Source organism: Papio anubis, chromosome 5 (genome assembly GCF_008728515.1).
Source record: "Papio anubis isolate 15944 chromosome 5, Panubis1.0, whole genome shotgun sequence".
NCBI lineage: Eukaryota > Metazoa > Chordata > Mammalia > Primates > Cercopithecidae > Papio > Papio anubis.
The window spans coordinates 147,647,156-147,660,937 of NC_044980.1; the positions used below are offsets into that span (position 1 = coordinate 147,647,156).

At 41.9% G+C, this 13,782-nt stretch overlaps 1 protein-coding gene across 1 annotated transcript; it reads left to right on the forward strand.

The window, feature by feature from the left end:
• The first annotated feature begins 8,291 nt into the window (after positions 1-8,291).
• KIF4B (kinesin family member 4B) lies at positions 8,292-13,471 on the forward strand. Its single transcript, XM_003900421.4, has one exon. It carries the CDS (start codon positions 9,194-9,196, stop codon positions 12,896-12,898), a length of 3,705 nt encoding a protein of 1,234 aa, XP_003900470.2. The 5' UTR covers positions 8,292-9,193; the 3' UTR covers positions 12,899-13,471.
• The last annotated feature ends 311 nt before the right edge of the window (positions 13,472-13,782 follow it).

The following is a 13,782-nucleotide window of genomic DNA, read 5'->3' on the forward strand; positions in this document are numbered from 1 at the left end:
GGGGTTTTATTTCTGACTCATCGGTAGTGTACAGCTGGGGCATCATTTCCCACGTATGCAGCCTTGGGCATATCGCCTTGCCTCTCATGGTTTCTCCTTCCCTGCCCTGCCTGGCTGCCAGTGTTGGGAGGGGGTCAAATGTGACCATGTGGGTAAAGGCACTTTGAAAATATGAAGCACTGTACGTTTTCCAGGTGGTATCATTATTTGAAAACATGTTACCTACGATTAGGGATTTGGACTTTGAATTCTGCAAGTAGCTTGCTGATCAAATTTTCTGAGGAGAGCTGCAGTCACCACAGCTCAGAGCTCAAAAATGCCTGTCTCAGGCTTTTCAAAGCAAATTCATAAGAATCAAGTAGAGGTAGCTGCAGTGATGTGAAAGCTGTGTTTTGTGGGGGTTGAATTCTAACTTTCTTCCTTACTGAGTGAGACTCTCTATACACATGATTTGGTGTGAGTAACACCCCTGTTTGGGCATTTGGATGCCTATGAAACTATCTTGGGGTCAGGTCAGTGTGTGTGTGTGTGTGTGCATGTGTGAGAGTTTACATTGCAATAGAATATTCCAGAAAAGAGCCATCTGCTCAGATATTTTAAGCATCCCACTGCCCCCAGAACTGATGTGATTGAACATTATACACATACATCTTGAATAGTGAAATTGCACCCAGGCACATATAAATGACAGTAGCAGAGCATTCTTTTTTTTTTTTTTTCAACATCCTTTCTTGAGGAAAACTCTTTTTTTTAGTTTTTTAAATTATACTTTAAGCTCTGGGATACATGTGCAGGACGTGCAGGTTTGTTGCATAGGTAAACACGTGCCATGGTGTTTTGCTGTACCTACATTAGGTATTTCTCCTAATGCTATCCCTCCCTTAGCCCCCGAACCCTGACAGGTCCCGGTGTATGATATTCCCCTTCCTGTGTCCATGTGTTCTCACTGTGAGAACATGTGGTGTTTGGTTTTCTGTTCCTGTGTTAGTTTTCTGAGAATGGTGGTTTCCAGCTTCATCCATGTCCCTGCAAAGAACAGGAACTCACCCTTTTTTGTGGCTGCATAGTATTCCATGGCGTACATGTGCCACATTTTCTTTTCTTTTCTTTTTTTTTGAGATGGAGTTTTGCTCTTGTTGCCCAGGCTAGAGTGTAATGGCATGATCTTGGCTCACCGCAACCTCTGCCTCCCAGGTTCAAGTGATTCTCCTTCCTCAGCCTCCTGAGTAGCTGGGATTACAGGCATGTGCCACCACGCCTGGCTAATTTTTTGTGTTTTTAGTAAAGACGGGGTTTCTTCATGCTGGTCAGGCTGGTCTCGAACTCCCAACCTCAGATGATCTTCCTGCCTCGGCCTCCCAAAGTGCTGGGATTACAGGTGTGAGCCACCGTGCCTGGCCAGTGTGCCACATTTTCTTTATCCAGTCTATCATTGATGGGCACTTTGGGTTGATTCCAAGTCTTTGCTATTGTGAATATTGCTGAAATAAACATACATGTGCATGTGTCTTTATAGTAGAATGATTTATAATCCTTTGGGTATATACCATTAATGGGATTGCTGGGTCAAATGGTATTTCTGGTTCTAGATTAACAATTATCCATCCACTCAACAGATACTGAGCATTTACTATGAGCAAGTCGCTGAGATAAACAAACATGCTCTCAAGTGGGTATCTGTTTCTATTGGTTGGACTCTTGGTCTCTGTCTGTCTCTCAATTTCTCTGTGTCTTTTCCCCATATTCTCCCCTGCCCCCTTCACTTATGAATTTGCCTTATTGGAATCAAGTTCCATTCAATTAATGGGGCTTCCAAAATTGAGGCTTGGGGCATATCAAATGGAACAGCTAATGGTGACTTTTTTTTTTTTTTTTCCAAGACAGGTTATCAATTATGAATGGCCAGGCAATTGCAGATCAAATGAGTCCCATTTCCCCAAATGATGTAGTAGATTTTAGAATGGGATGAAATGAAATGGAGCTAAAAGGCGTTTTTAGAAAGAAGGCTGAGGGATTTGGAGTTGGAGTATGAAGTTCAGGATCAAGGAGACTTCTTACTTTGATTTCAGAGTCTTGGACAGCTTGTGCACAAACCGGAGGGCCGGCAGCTGGAATGACCAGGACGCCTAGGTGCTGGGAAGGTTAGCAGGCTGCTGCAGTCTAAAGAGTGATACTGACTTCACATCAGCAGCGAGACTGCTTGCTTTCTCTGCCTCAGCTCCTGTTGCAATTTCCATGCCATCTATGTGGCCTGGACCTTGTGATTTTCAGAGATGAGAGTGCTGCTGGGAAGCTCCCCTGGACACATGCTAGAAGGAAGAGTTATCCTTGCTGCCTTCCTGGGTTTGTTCATCCAGGAGGATTGTGGCAGCTGTTGTGATTATTCTTTTCATCTCTGTCTCTGTTCTCTCTCTCTATATATTTATATATCTCTCTGTCTCTGTCTTTCTGTTTCACTCTGTCTCTCTCTCAGACAACCCCCCATCACCTGCTGCAGTAGCTTCACTTCCCAACACCTAGAAACCCACACATTCTCAGCTATAGAAACGAGGAGGAAATCCCATGGAAGCACATTGGGCCAATTCGTGAGGGAAATTGATGACTATAAATTTTATGAATTCAAAAAGTTACTGAATAATACATGTTCAACACAGAAAAATTAGAAAATATAGGTAAACAAAAAAGCAAATGAAAATCACTGAGTGTATAAGGACTTTTTAAATTAAATACTAGTTTAAAAATATCAGAAGAGAAATTTATGAATGAAAACCAAATATTCAAATGCTTCAGAAGGGCATGAAATAAAGAGTGAGATCCTCTGTTGCTGGACCCCCAAGTCCCCTTCCCTTGAGACAAAAAATTCCAGAAATTTACTCTACCTGCACAAATGTATGTCTCTATGTATACAATCTTAAAAGAAACCACAAATGGGAGCATAATATACATACTGTTCTGCACCATATTATTCTACTTAATAAATTCCAAATACCTTACCATGATAGCACAGATGGATAAATTGTGAATATGGCGAATATGCCTTAGTCATTGAGTGCCATGTGATGAGTACCATGTTAATTTGTGAATACCATGAATTATGAATACCATGTTAATTTGTGAATATCTCCGGAATACACATTGAAGCAACAAAGACAAGAAAAAAGGACACTCGGTACTACTGGGAAATGATACTTCATTATTTAGAATTTATCACATTTGTGCTATCTTTGTGGAAGGATGTGACAAATTAATTAATTGGCCTTTTCTCTAAACTGACCACTCCCATCACACAAATGCTCTGTGCACTCTGAATTACTGTCTGTCTTTGATGTCAGCAGTGACACAATCCTCAAACCTTCATGGCATTTGGACTCGTTGTGTTCGAGGACACAGAGTAAGAGCAGAGCTGCTTCCCTGGGGCCTGGATGGTGCTGGTCTTGAAAGCAAGTGTTCAGGGAATGGGCCATGCTTACTAGAGTTGAGCATTGATGGACAAAGAAGCCAATATATTTTTTAATAAATAGTTTTTTTGTGACATGTGGGATCTTCTAAAATAGGGGGCTCACAGCAGGGCCCCTCCTGCCCAGGTCTATGGGTGGGACTCTACACTGGCATGACCGCACTGGTTGTTACAATATTGAATTATGTTCATAGAGTTGGTAATAGATGCTGCTTTTTGTCCCAAATGATCTCTCCCCATGGCTCCCCCTACCCTGGCCCTCCCCAGAAACTACCTCCCCTGCCCTCCTCATGATCCGGCAACTGAAAGGCTAATGCCGAGAACAGCAAAGGGCCTCTAGAACATGGCTCCAGAGCTATTGCTGTGCCTATTCTTCTCGGAACAGAAGGGATGGAGGATGTCCTGATCAGGTGGTTACATATTTTTATTATTACCCTGACTTATGAGTAAATAATCAGTGAAAACTATGCCCTGGTTTCTCTAAAGACAATTTGTGTCAGAGACCACTGATGATAAAAACAGGATGGGTGCTATGAGAAAACAAAGCCCAGGTGACAAGCTGGGATGCTATAGGTCACATCCATTTCATCAGGTGGCACATTGAGAGCCACCTTGACCACTTTGGTTTCTCTGGAACAAGCATCTTTGCTGCGGGAACCCAGCAGCAAAACAAACTGGAGGCATGAGGGGTGATTATCTTGCAACCACTGCTTGCCACATTATTTCAAGAGCGATGCTTAGGATCCTGAAAACACCCTGCCTGGGGTGGATAGTACAACATTTAGAAAGACATAGAGTTGGTGCCATTCTTCCTCTTCATCCAATAGATACGTCCCTTTTCCCCTTTAAGAAATGTGGCATTTAGGGTATTTAATTTAATTGGGTGGATTGGGTAGAAGTAGAATAAGTTGCTTTTCCCTGTCCTTAATTCTGCTAGGTAACCAGGGACCAATTGGAACAAAACCAAATCTGATTTATCAAAGATAACATCTGTTAGCGTGTTTTCTTCTTCCAGCCTTTTTTCTATGCACATAAATATAAATAAGTAGCTATACTTTTACAAAATTGGAATTATCATGTTTTATATAGTTTGTATTCTATTGTTTATACTTAACATTATATGGAAAGCAATGGTCAAATCATTAAGTATTCTTCTAGGACAGGATATTTAATGTTTATATAATGTTTTATCACGGGGCTACATCAATGTTTATTTAAGACTTTTATTCTGGACATTTAGGCAATTTTCAATTTTTTATTAACATAAGTAACTGTATAATGAATAGTCACATCTTTTCACACATTCTTTCCTTAGAATAAGGCATCTCAGCTTCAGAGATACTCCTTTTTAGTTCATATGCCAACTCTTCTTCTTAGTTGCCACCATTAGGTTTAATTTTCCCTTCACCCTCTTTGTATCTTTCCATTCTTCTTCATCCATTCCATTCCATTATTCCATTCCATTCCATCTTCCCCTATCCTCCTCCTCCCTTTCTCTCCTCTTCCTCCTTCTCCTCCTTCTCCTTCTTCTCTCCTTCTCTCCTTCTCCCCTTCTCTCCTCCTCCTCCTCCTTCCTTCTTCCTCCTTCCTCCTTCCTCCTTCCTCCTCCTCCTCCTCCCTCCTCCTCCTCCTCCTCCTCCTCCCTACTCCCCTCCCTCCTCCTCCTCCTCCTCCTCCTCCTCCTCCTCCTTCTCCCTCCTCCTCCTTCTTCTTCTTCTTCTTCTTCTTCTTCTTCTTCTTCTTCTTCTTCTTCTTCTTCTTCTTCTTCTTCTTCTTCTTCTTCTTCTTCTTCTTCTTCTTCTTTTCTCTCTCTCTTCCCCAGCCCCATCATCTTTCTTGCGCTCTCTCTGGAAAAGACAGATTGGCATAACCCGAGTCACATACTCATATCTGGATCCATAAGCCATATTGAATAAGATTAGGTACATTAAAGAAATACACTTAACTTCTACAAGCTATGCATAATGGGAAGAAGAAGAAATTCTTAGAAAATAGTGACTGGGCAAACAAGGCAACAGGGTCCAAAATAATTGGGTTTGATGATAAGGCAGGGTTCTAATCTATGGTCTAAACTTGCTAGTCTCAGTCTCATGCAGCTGGGGACTCAATGTGCTCCTCTAACACAGGAAAATAACACAGTTGGCTGGGCATGGTGGTGCATATATGTAATCCCAGCACTTTGGGAGGTTGAGGTGGGAGGATCCCTTAAGTTCAGGAGTTTGGGACCAGCCCGGGCAACATGGTGAAAGCCCATCTCTGCCAAAAACAAACAAACAAAGAAAAATTAGCCAGGCATGGTGACATGCACCTGGGAGGCTGAGGTGGGATGGATGATCACCTGAGCCTGGGAGGTCAAGGTTGCAGTGAGTCATGCTTATGCCACTGCACTCCAGCCTAAGTGACAAAGTAAGACCCAATCTCAAAAAAAAAAAAAAAAAAAAAGACACACAGTTGGCCTGATTGATTCCCAGATTCCCTCTAGGTTCCTCAGTTTGTTAGTGGTAAAGCTGAGGTTCCCAACTAGGGCTTCCGTCTCATGACATATCTCCTCCAGCTAGCAGCCTTCTCGAGTCCATGCTGTTCTTTGTGATGAGTTCCCTGGCTTCCACCTCTGCTCTACTAGGCCAGAATGAAGACATTGACCTTTGTAGTTAACTTCCAAGAAAGATGTGTGTGTTTCTTGCTTTATGCTGTAGGTGAAACATGAGTAAATGGGATTTGGGGTAATTTTCCCCTGCTGACTCTGTAATTGCATTGTGATTCCAGAACTCTTTTTCCTTTACAGAATGTGAGATATTGGAAAGCCCTTAGAAGTCATTTAGTCTAGGAGTTATTAATCTGGATTCTGTGACCCTCTGAGATCTGGGAACACACTGAAATTAGAGGAAGAATGTGTGTATGTACATTTTTGAATTGATAGAGGAGATCAATTTTTAAAGCCAGCTTATTTTTAACTGAGATACAATTAAGATCTTAAAATGTACAGATTAAATATTCAATTTGATAAGTTTCCACAAATATATAACTTGAGCATCCATCATCCAAAACAGGACCTAAAACATTTTCATCACACCCAAAGACACAACCCTTGTGTCACTTTCTAGTCAATCCTCCCCTGCCCCCTATTCCCCCAGCAACCACTTTCTGACTTCTATTTAATATGACCATAGTTTATTTTTTTCTTGTTTTAGAATTTCATGTGAATGGAATTGTACAATTTTTGCTTTTTTGTCTTGCATCTTTTGCTCAACATATTTTTTTGTAAAAAGACTTACATTTTTTAGATCAGTTTTAGATTCATAGCAAAATTAAGAGGAAAGTACAGAGATTTCCCACACACCTCCTTCCCCTAGACATGTTATCAACATCCAGCACCAGAATGGTACATTTGTTATAATTAATGAACCTACATTGACACATTGTTATCATTCAAAGCCAATAGTTTACATTAGGGTTCACTCTTAGTTCACTCTTGTACATCCTTGCCAGCATTTGATGCTGTCAGTGTTCCAGATTTTGGCTATTCTAGTAGGTGTGTAGTAGTATCTTATCTTAATTTACATTTTCCTGACCGAATATCATGTGGAACATCTTTTCATGTGCTTATTTACCATGTTTATATTTTCTTTTGTGAGGTGTCTGTCGAAGCCTTTGGTCCATTTTAAAATCAGGTCATTTGGACAAATGTGTAATGACATATATTCACCATTATAGTATAATACCAGGTAGTTTCACTGCCCTAAAAATCCTGTGTGCTCTGCCTGTTCATCCATCCCTCCCCTGTAATCCTTAGCAACCACTAATCTTTTTACTTCCTCCAGAGTCTTGCCTTTTCCAGAATGTCGTATAGCTGGAATCACACAGTGTGTAGCCTTCTCAGTTTGGCTTCTTTCACTGAGTAATAGACATTGAGGTTTCCTCTTTGTCTTTTTATGGCTTGAGTGGCTCATTTCTTTTTAGTGCTGAATAATATTCCATTGTCTGGATGTACTGAAGTTTGTCTATTTACCTACCGAAGGACATCTTCCTTGCTTCCAAGTTTTGGCAATTACGAATAAAGTTGCTGTAAACATCCACATGCAGGTTTTTGTGGGGTCCTAACTCCCTTGGATAAATACTAAGGAGTGTGATAGCTGGATCAGATGGTAAGAATATGTTATGTTGTGTAAGAAACCACCAAACTGCCTTCCCAAGTGGCTATACCATTTTGCATTCCCATCAGCAATAAATGAGATTACTGCTGCTCCATATCCTTGCCAGCATTTGGTGTTATCAGTGTTCCAGATTTTGGCCATTCTAGTAGGTGTGTAGTAGTATCTTGTTGTTTTAATTTACCTTTTCCTGACCAAATATGATGTGGAGCATCTTTTCATGTGCTTATTGGCCATGTTTATATTTTCTTTTGTGAGGTGTCTATTAAAGCCTTTGGCCCATTTTAAAATCAGGTAGTTCGTTTATTTATTGTTGCATTTTAAGAGTTATTTGTATATTTTGGATAACATTCCTTTATCAGATGTGTCTTTTGCAAATATTTTCTCTCAGTCTATGACTTGTCTTATTCTCTTGACAGTTTTGTTTGAAGAGCAGAAGTTTTCAATTTTAGTGAAACTTATTAATGATTTCTTTCATGGATTGTGCCCTTGGTGTTATATCGAAAAAGTCATCTCATACCTAAGTTCATCTAGGTTTTCTCCTATGTTATCTTCTAGGAGTTTAATAGTTTTGCATTTTATAGTTAGGACTATGATCCATTTTGAGTGAATTTTTGTGAAGGCTGTAAGGTCTGAGTCTAAATTTTTTTTTTTTTTTTTTTTTTTTTTTGCATGCAGAAGTCCAGTTGTTCCAGCACCATTTGTTCCATTTGTTGAAAAAACTATATTTGCTTCATTGTGTTGCCTTTGCTTCTTTGTCAAAGATCAGTTAACTATATTATGTGGGTCTAGTCACTGTATCTATATGATCTCTCTATTCTAATACATTGGTCTACTTGTCTATTCTTTTGCCAATACCACATTGTCTTGATTACTGTGGTTTTATAGTAAGTCTTGAAGTTGGGTAGTGTCAGTCTTATGACTTTGTTCTCCTTCAATATTATGTTTGCCATTGTATTATTATTATTATTTTTGCCTCTCTATATAAACTTTAGAGTCAGTTTGTCAATATCTACAAAATAACTTGCTGGGATTTTGACTTGAATTGCATTGAATGGATAGATCAGTTTGGGAAGAACTGACATCTTTAAGATATTCAGCCTTCCTATCCATGAACATAAAATATCTCTCCATTTATTGAGTTCCCCTTTGATCTTGTTCATCAGAGTTTTGTAGTTTTCATCATGTAGATCTTATACATATTTTGTTAGGTTTATACCTATGTCATTTGTTAAGGTCTAAAGTAAGTGGTATTCTGCTTTCAATTCTGAATATCACTTATTCACTATTGGTACATAGGAAACCAATTTACTTTTGTATATTAACCTTGTATCCTGCAAGTTTATACTATACTCACTTATTAGTTAAAAAAAAATTTCTGGACTTACCCTCCCCTTCCCACCGTGCCGGCCTGCGCGCGCACATGTGCACGTTCCGCCCTTGGGCCTTCCGCACTGCAATTGGTTGGCGTCTCTGGGAGGGATTTGAAACTTGGCGGTTAAAGCTCCGGCGGAGACAAGGCGGCGGGAGAGCCCGGGTGAACGGGGAAGGGACATTTAGTTTGAGACGGTGCTGAGATAGGATCATGAAGGAAGAGGTGAAGGGAATTCCTGTAAGAGTGGCACTGCGTTGTCGCCCTCTGGTCCCCAAAGAGATTAGCGAGGGCTGCCAGATGTGCCTTTCCTTCGTGCCCAGGGAGCCTCAGGTGGTGGTTGGTACTGATAAATCCTTCACCTACGATTTTGTGTTTGACCCCTCTACTGAACAGGAAGAAGTCTTCAATACAGCAGTAGCGCCGCTCATAAAAGGTGTATTTAAAGGATATAATGCAACGGTCCTGGCCTATGGGCAGACTGGCTCTGGAAAAACCTATTCAATGGGAGGTGCATACACCGCAGAGCAGGAGAATGAACCAACAGTTGGCATTATTCCTAGGGTAATACAACTGCTCTTCAAAGAAATTGATAAAAAGAGTGACTTTGAGTTTACTCTGAAAGTGTCTTACTTAGAGATTTACAATGAAGAAATTTTGGATCTTCTATGCCTATCTCGTGAGAAAGCTCAAATAAATATACGGGAGGATCCTAAGGAAGGTATAAAGATTGTGGGACTCACTGAGAAGACTGTTTTAGTTGCCTTGGATACTGTTTCCTGTTTGGAGCAGGGCAACAACTCTAGGACTGTGGCCTCCACAGCTATGAACTCCCAGTCATCCCGATCTCATGCCATCTTTACTATCTCCCTAGAGCAAAGAAAGAAAAGTGACAAGAATAGCAGCTTTCGCTCCAAGCTGCATCTCGTAGACCTCGCTGGATCAGAAAGACAGAAGAAAACCAAGGCTGAAGGGGATCGTCTAAAAGAGGGTATTAATATTAACCGAGGCCTCCTATGCTTGGGAAATGTAATCAGTGCTCTTGGAGATGACAAAAAGGGTGGCTTTGTGCCCTATAGAGATTCCAAGTTAACTCGACTGCTTCAAGATTCTCTAGGAGGTAATAGCCACACTCTTATGATAGCCTGTGTGAGTCCTGCTGACTCCAATCTAGAGGAAACATTAAGTACCCTTCGTTATGCTGACAGAGCAAGAAAAATCAAGAACAAACCTATTGTTAATATTGATCCCCACACAGCTGAACTTAATCATCTAAAGCAACAGGTACAACAGCTACAAGTCTTGTTGCTACAAGCCCATGGAGGTACCCTGCCTGGATCTATAAATGCAGAACCATCAGAGAATCTACAATCCCTGATGGAGAAGAATCAGTCCCTGGTAGAGGAAAATGAAAAATTAAGTCGTGGTCTGAGGGAGGCAGCTGGTCAGACAGCCCAGATGTTGGAGAGGATCATTTTGACAGAGCAAGTGAATGAAAAACTGAACGCCAAGCTAGAAGAGCTCAGGCAGCATGCGGCCTGCAAACTGCATCTTCAAAAGCTAGTGGAGACTTTGGAAGACCAGGAATTGAAAGAAAATGTAGAGATAATTTGTAACCTGCAGCAACTGATTACCCAGTTATCAGATGAAACGGTTGCTTGCATGGCTGCAGCCATAGATACTGCAGTGGAACACAAAGCTCAAGTGGAAACCAGTCCAGAGATGAGTAAGTCTTCCGACGCATTTACCACTCAGCATGCTCTCCATCAAGCTCAGATGTCTAAGGAGGTGACTGAGTTGAATAACGCCCTTGCACTGAAAGAGGCCCTAGTTAGGAAGATGACTCAGAACAACAGCCAACTACAGCCCATTCAGTTTCAATACCAGGATAACATAAAAAATCTAGAATTAGAAGTCATCAATCTGCAAAAGGAAAAGGAAGAATTGGTTCTCGAATTTCAGACAGCAAAGAAGGATGTCAACCAAGCCAAGTTGAGTGAGCGCCGCCGCAAACGTCTCCAGGAGCTGGAGGGTCAAATAGCTGATCTGAAGAAGAAGCTGAATGAGCAGTCCAAACTTCTGAAACTAAAGGAATCCACAGAATGTACTGTCTCCAAGCTGAACCAGGAGATACGGATGATGAAAAACCAGCGGGTGCAGTTAATGCGTCAAATGAAAGAGGATGCTGAGAAGTTTAGACAGTGGAAGCAGAAAAAAGACAAAGAAGTAATACAGTTAAAAGAACGAGACCGTAAGAGGCAATATGAGCTGCTCAAACTTGAAAGAAACTTCCAGAAACAATCCAGTGTGCTCAGACGTAAAACAGAGGAGGCAGCAGCTGCCAACAAGCGTCTCAAGGATGCTCTCCAGAAACAACGAGAGGTCACAGATAAGCGGAAAGAGACTCAGAGCCATGGAATGGAAGGCACTGCAGCTCGAGTGAGGAATTGGCTTGGAAATGAAATTGAAGTTATGGTTAGTACTGAGGAAGCCAAACGCCATCTGAATGACCTCCTTGAAGATAGAAAGATCCTGGCTCAGGATGTGGTTCAACTCAAAGAAAAAAAGGAATCTCAGGAGAATCCACCTCCTAAACTCCGGAAGCGTACATTCTCCCTTACTGAGGTGAATGGTCAAGTTTTGGAGTCAGAAAATTGTATTACAAAGCAGATTGAAAGCCTAGAGACTGAAATGGAACTCAGGAGTGCTCAGATTGCTGACCTACAGCAGAAGCTGCTGGATGCAGAAAGTGAAGACAGGCCAAAACAATGCTGGGAGAATATTGCCACCATTCTGGAAGCCAAGTGTGCCCTGAAATATTTGATTGGAGAGCTGGTCTCCTCTAAAATACATGTCACCAAACTTGAAAACAGCCTGAGACAGAGCAAGGCCAGCTGTGCTGACATGCAGAAGATGCTGTTTGAGGAACAAAATCATTTTTCTGAGATAGAGACAGAGTTACAAGCTGAGCTGATCAGAATGGAGCAACAGCACCAAGAGAAGGTGCTATACCTTCTCAGCCAGCTGCAGCAAAGCCAAATAGCAGAGAAGCAGTTAGAGGAGTCAGTCAGTGAAAAGGAACAGCAGCTGCTGAGCACACTGCAGTGTCAGGATGAAGAACTTGAGAAGATGCGAGAAATGTGTGAGCAAAATCAGCAGCTTCTCCAAGAGAATGAAATCATCAAGCAGAAACTGACCCTCCTTCAGGTAACCTGCAGACAGAAACATCTTCCTAATGATACCCTTCTATCTCCAGACTCTTCTTTTGAATATATCCCACCTAAGCCAAAACCTTCTCGTGTTAAAGAAAAGTTCCTGGAGCAAAGCATGGACATCGAGGATCTAAAATATTGTTCAGAGCATTCTGTGAATGATCATGAGGATGGTGATGGTGATGGTGACAGTGATGAGGGGGATGATGAGGAATGGAAGCCAACAAAATTAGTTAAGGTGTCCAGGAAGAACATCCAGGGGTGTTCCTGCAAGGGCTGGTGTGGGAACAAGCAGTGTGGGTGCAGGAAGCAAAAGTCAGACTGTGGTGTGGACTGTAGCTGTGACCCCACAAAGTGTCGGAACCGCCAGCAAGGCAAGGATGGCTTGGGCAATGTTGAATGGACCCAGGATTCTGAAGGCTCCTTCAAACTGGAGGATCCTACCAAGGTGACCCCAGGATTGAGCTTCTTTAACCCTGTCTGTGCCACCCCCAATAGCAAGATCCTGAAAGAGATGTGTGACATGGAGGAGGTGCTGTCAAAGAAGACTGCTCCAGCTGCCTCCTCTTTTGACCTCCCAGAATTGAAACACGGAGCAACAGAATACCAACAAAATAAGGCTCCAGGGAAGAAAAAGAAACGAGCTCTGGCCAGCAACACCAGCTTCTTCTCTGGCTGCTCCCCTATCAAAGAAGAAGCCCACTGAAGTTGGAGTCATCATTTCTACCTCCAGTCTGGCTTGGGAGATGCTTTCAGGTTGCAGCCAGAAGGGTTTTTTTAAATGATTTCTCTGGATTTCAGGTTTCTTGCTGTTGAAAAAAGGAACAAAGCATTACTAAAAAGAAGGTAACCTTTGTTGGATGTTGTCTCTCAGCCTCCAGCCCCAGACTACTACTCTCTGTTCTCCAGAAGGGTGCTAAACCACCTACTGAAGAGAGAACCAACTGACTTTCCTAATGACTCATCAGGAGCCAGTCCTCAGTATGATCAAGTTCCTTCTTATTTGTGAGCAGTTCAGGCTCTCCTGTTGGGGATGAGGCCAAGGCTTTCTTATCTTTTGGTTGTTTCTGCTTAATGGAGGAGCCTGGCTTAGGTTGGAGGCCTGGCTGAGATCTTTCACTCCATCTCAGGAATGGGGTTGTGATCTTTCCTGTCCTGACCCCCTCTGAATTGTAAGTGTTTCAATAGTTCACTTGATTGTATGCCATGTTGTTGAAGTAAATGAATTATTTTTCAATGTTAAGTAAATAAACCTTAGCCCATCTACTGTTAAAAAAAAGTGTCTCATAGACTATCATGCCATCTGTGAACAAAGATAATTTTGTTTCGTTGTTTTTGAGACAGAGTCTCACTCTGTTGCCCAGGCTGGAGTGCAGTAGTGTGATCTTGGCTCACTGCAACTTCTGCCTCCGCAGTTCAAGTGATTCTTGTGCCTCAACTTCCCAAGTAGCTGGGATTACCGGCTCATGCCACCACGCCCAGCTAATTTTTTGTATTTTTAGTAGAGATGAGGTTTCATCATATTGGCCAGGCTGGCCTTGAACTGCTGACCTCAACTGATCTGCTCGCCTTGGCCTCCCAAAGTGCTGG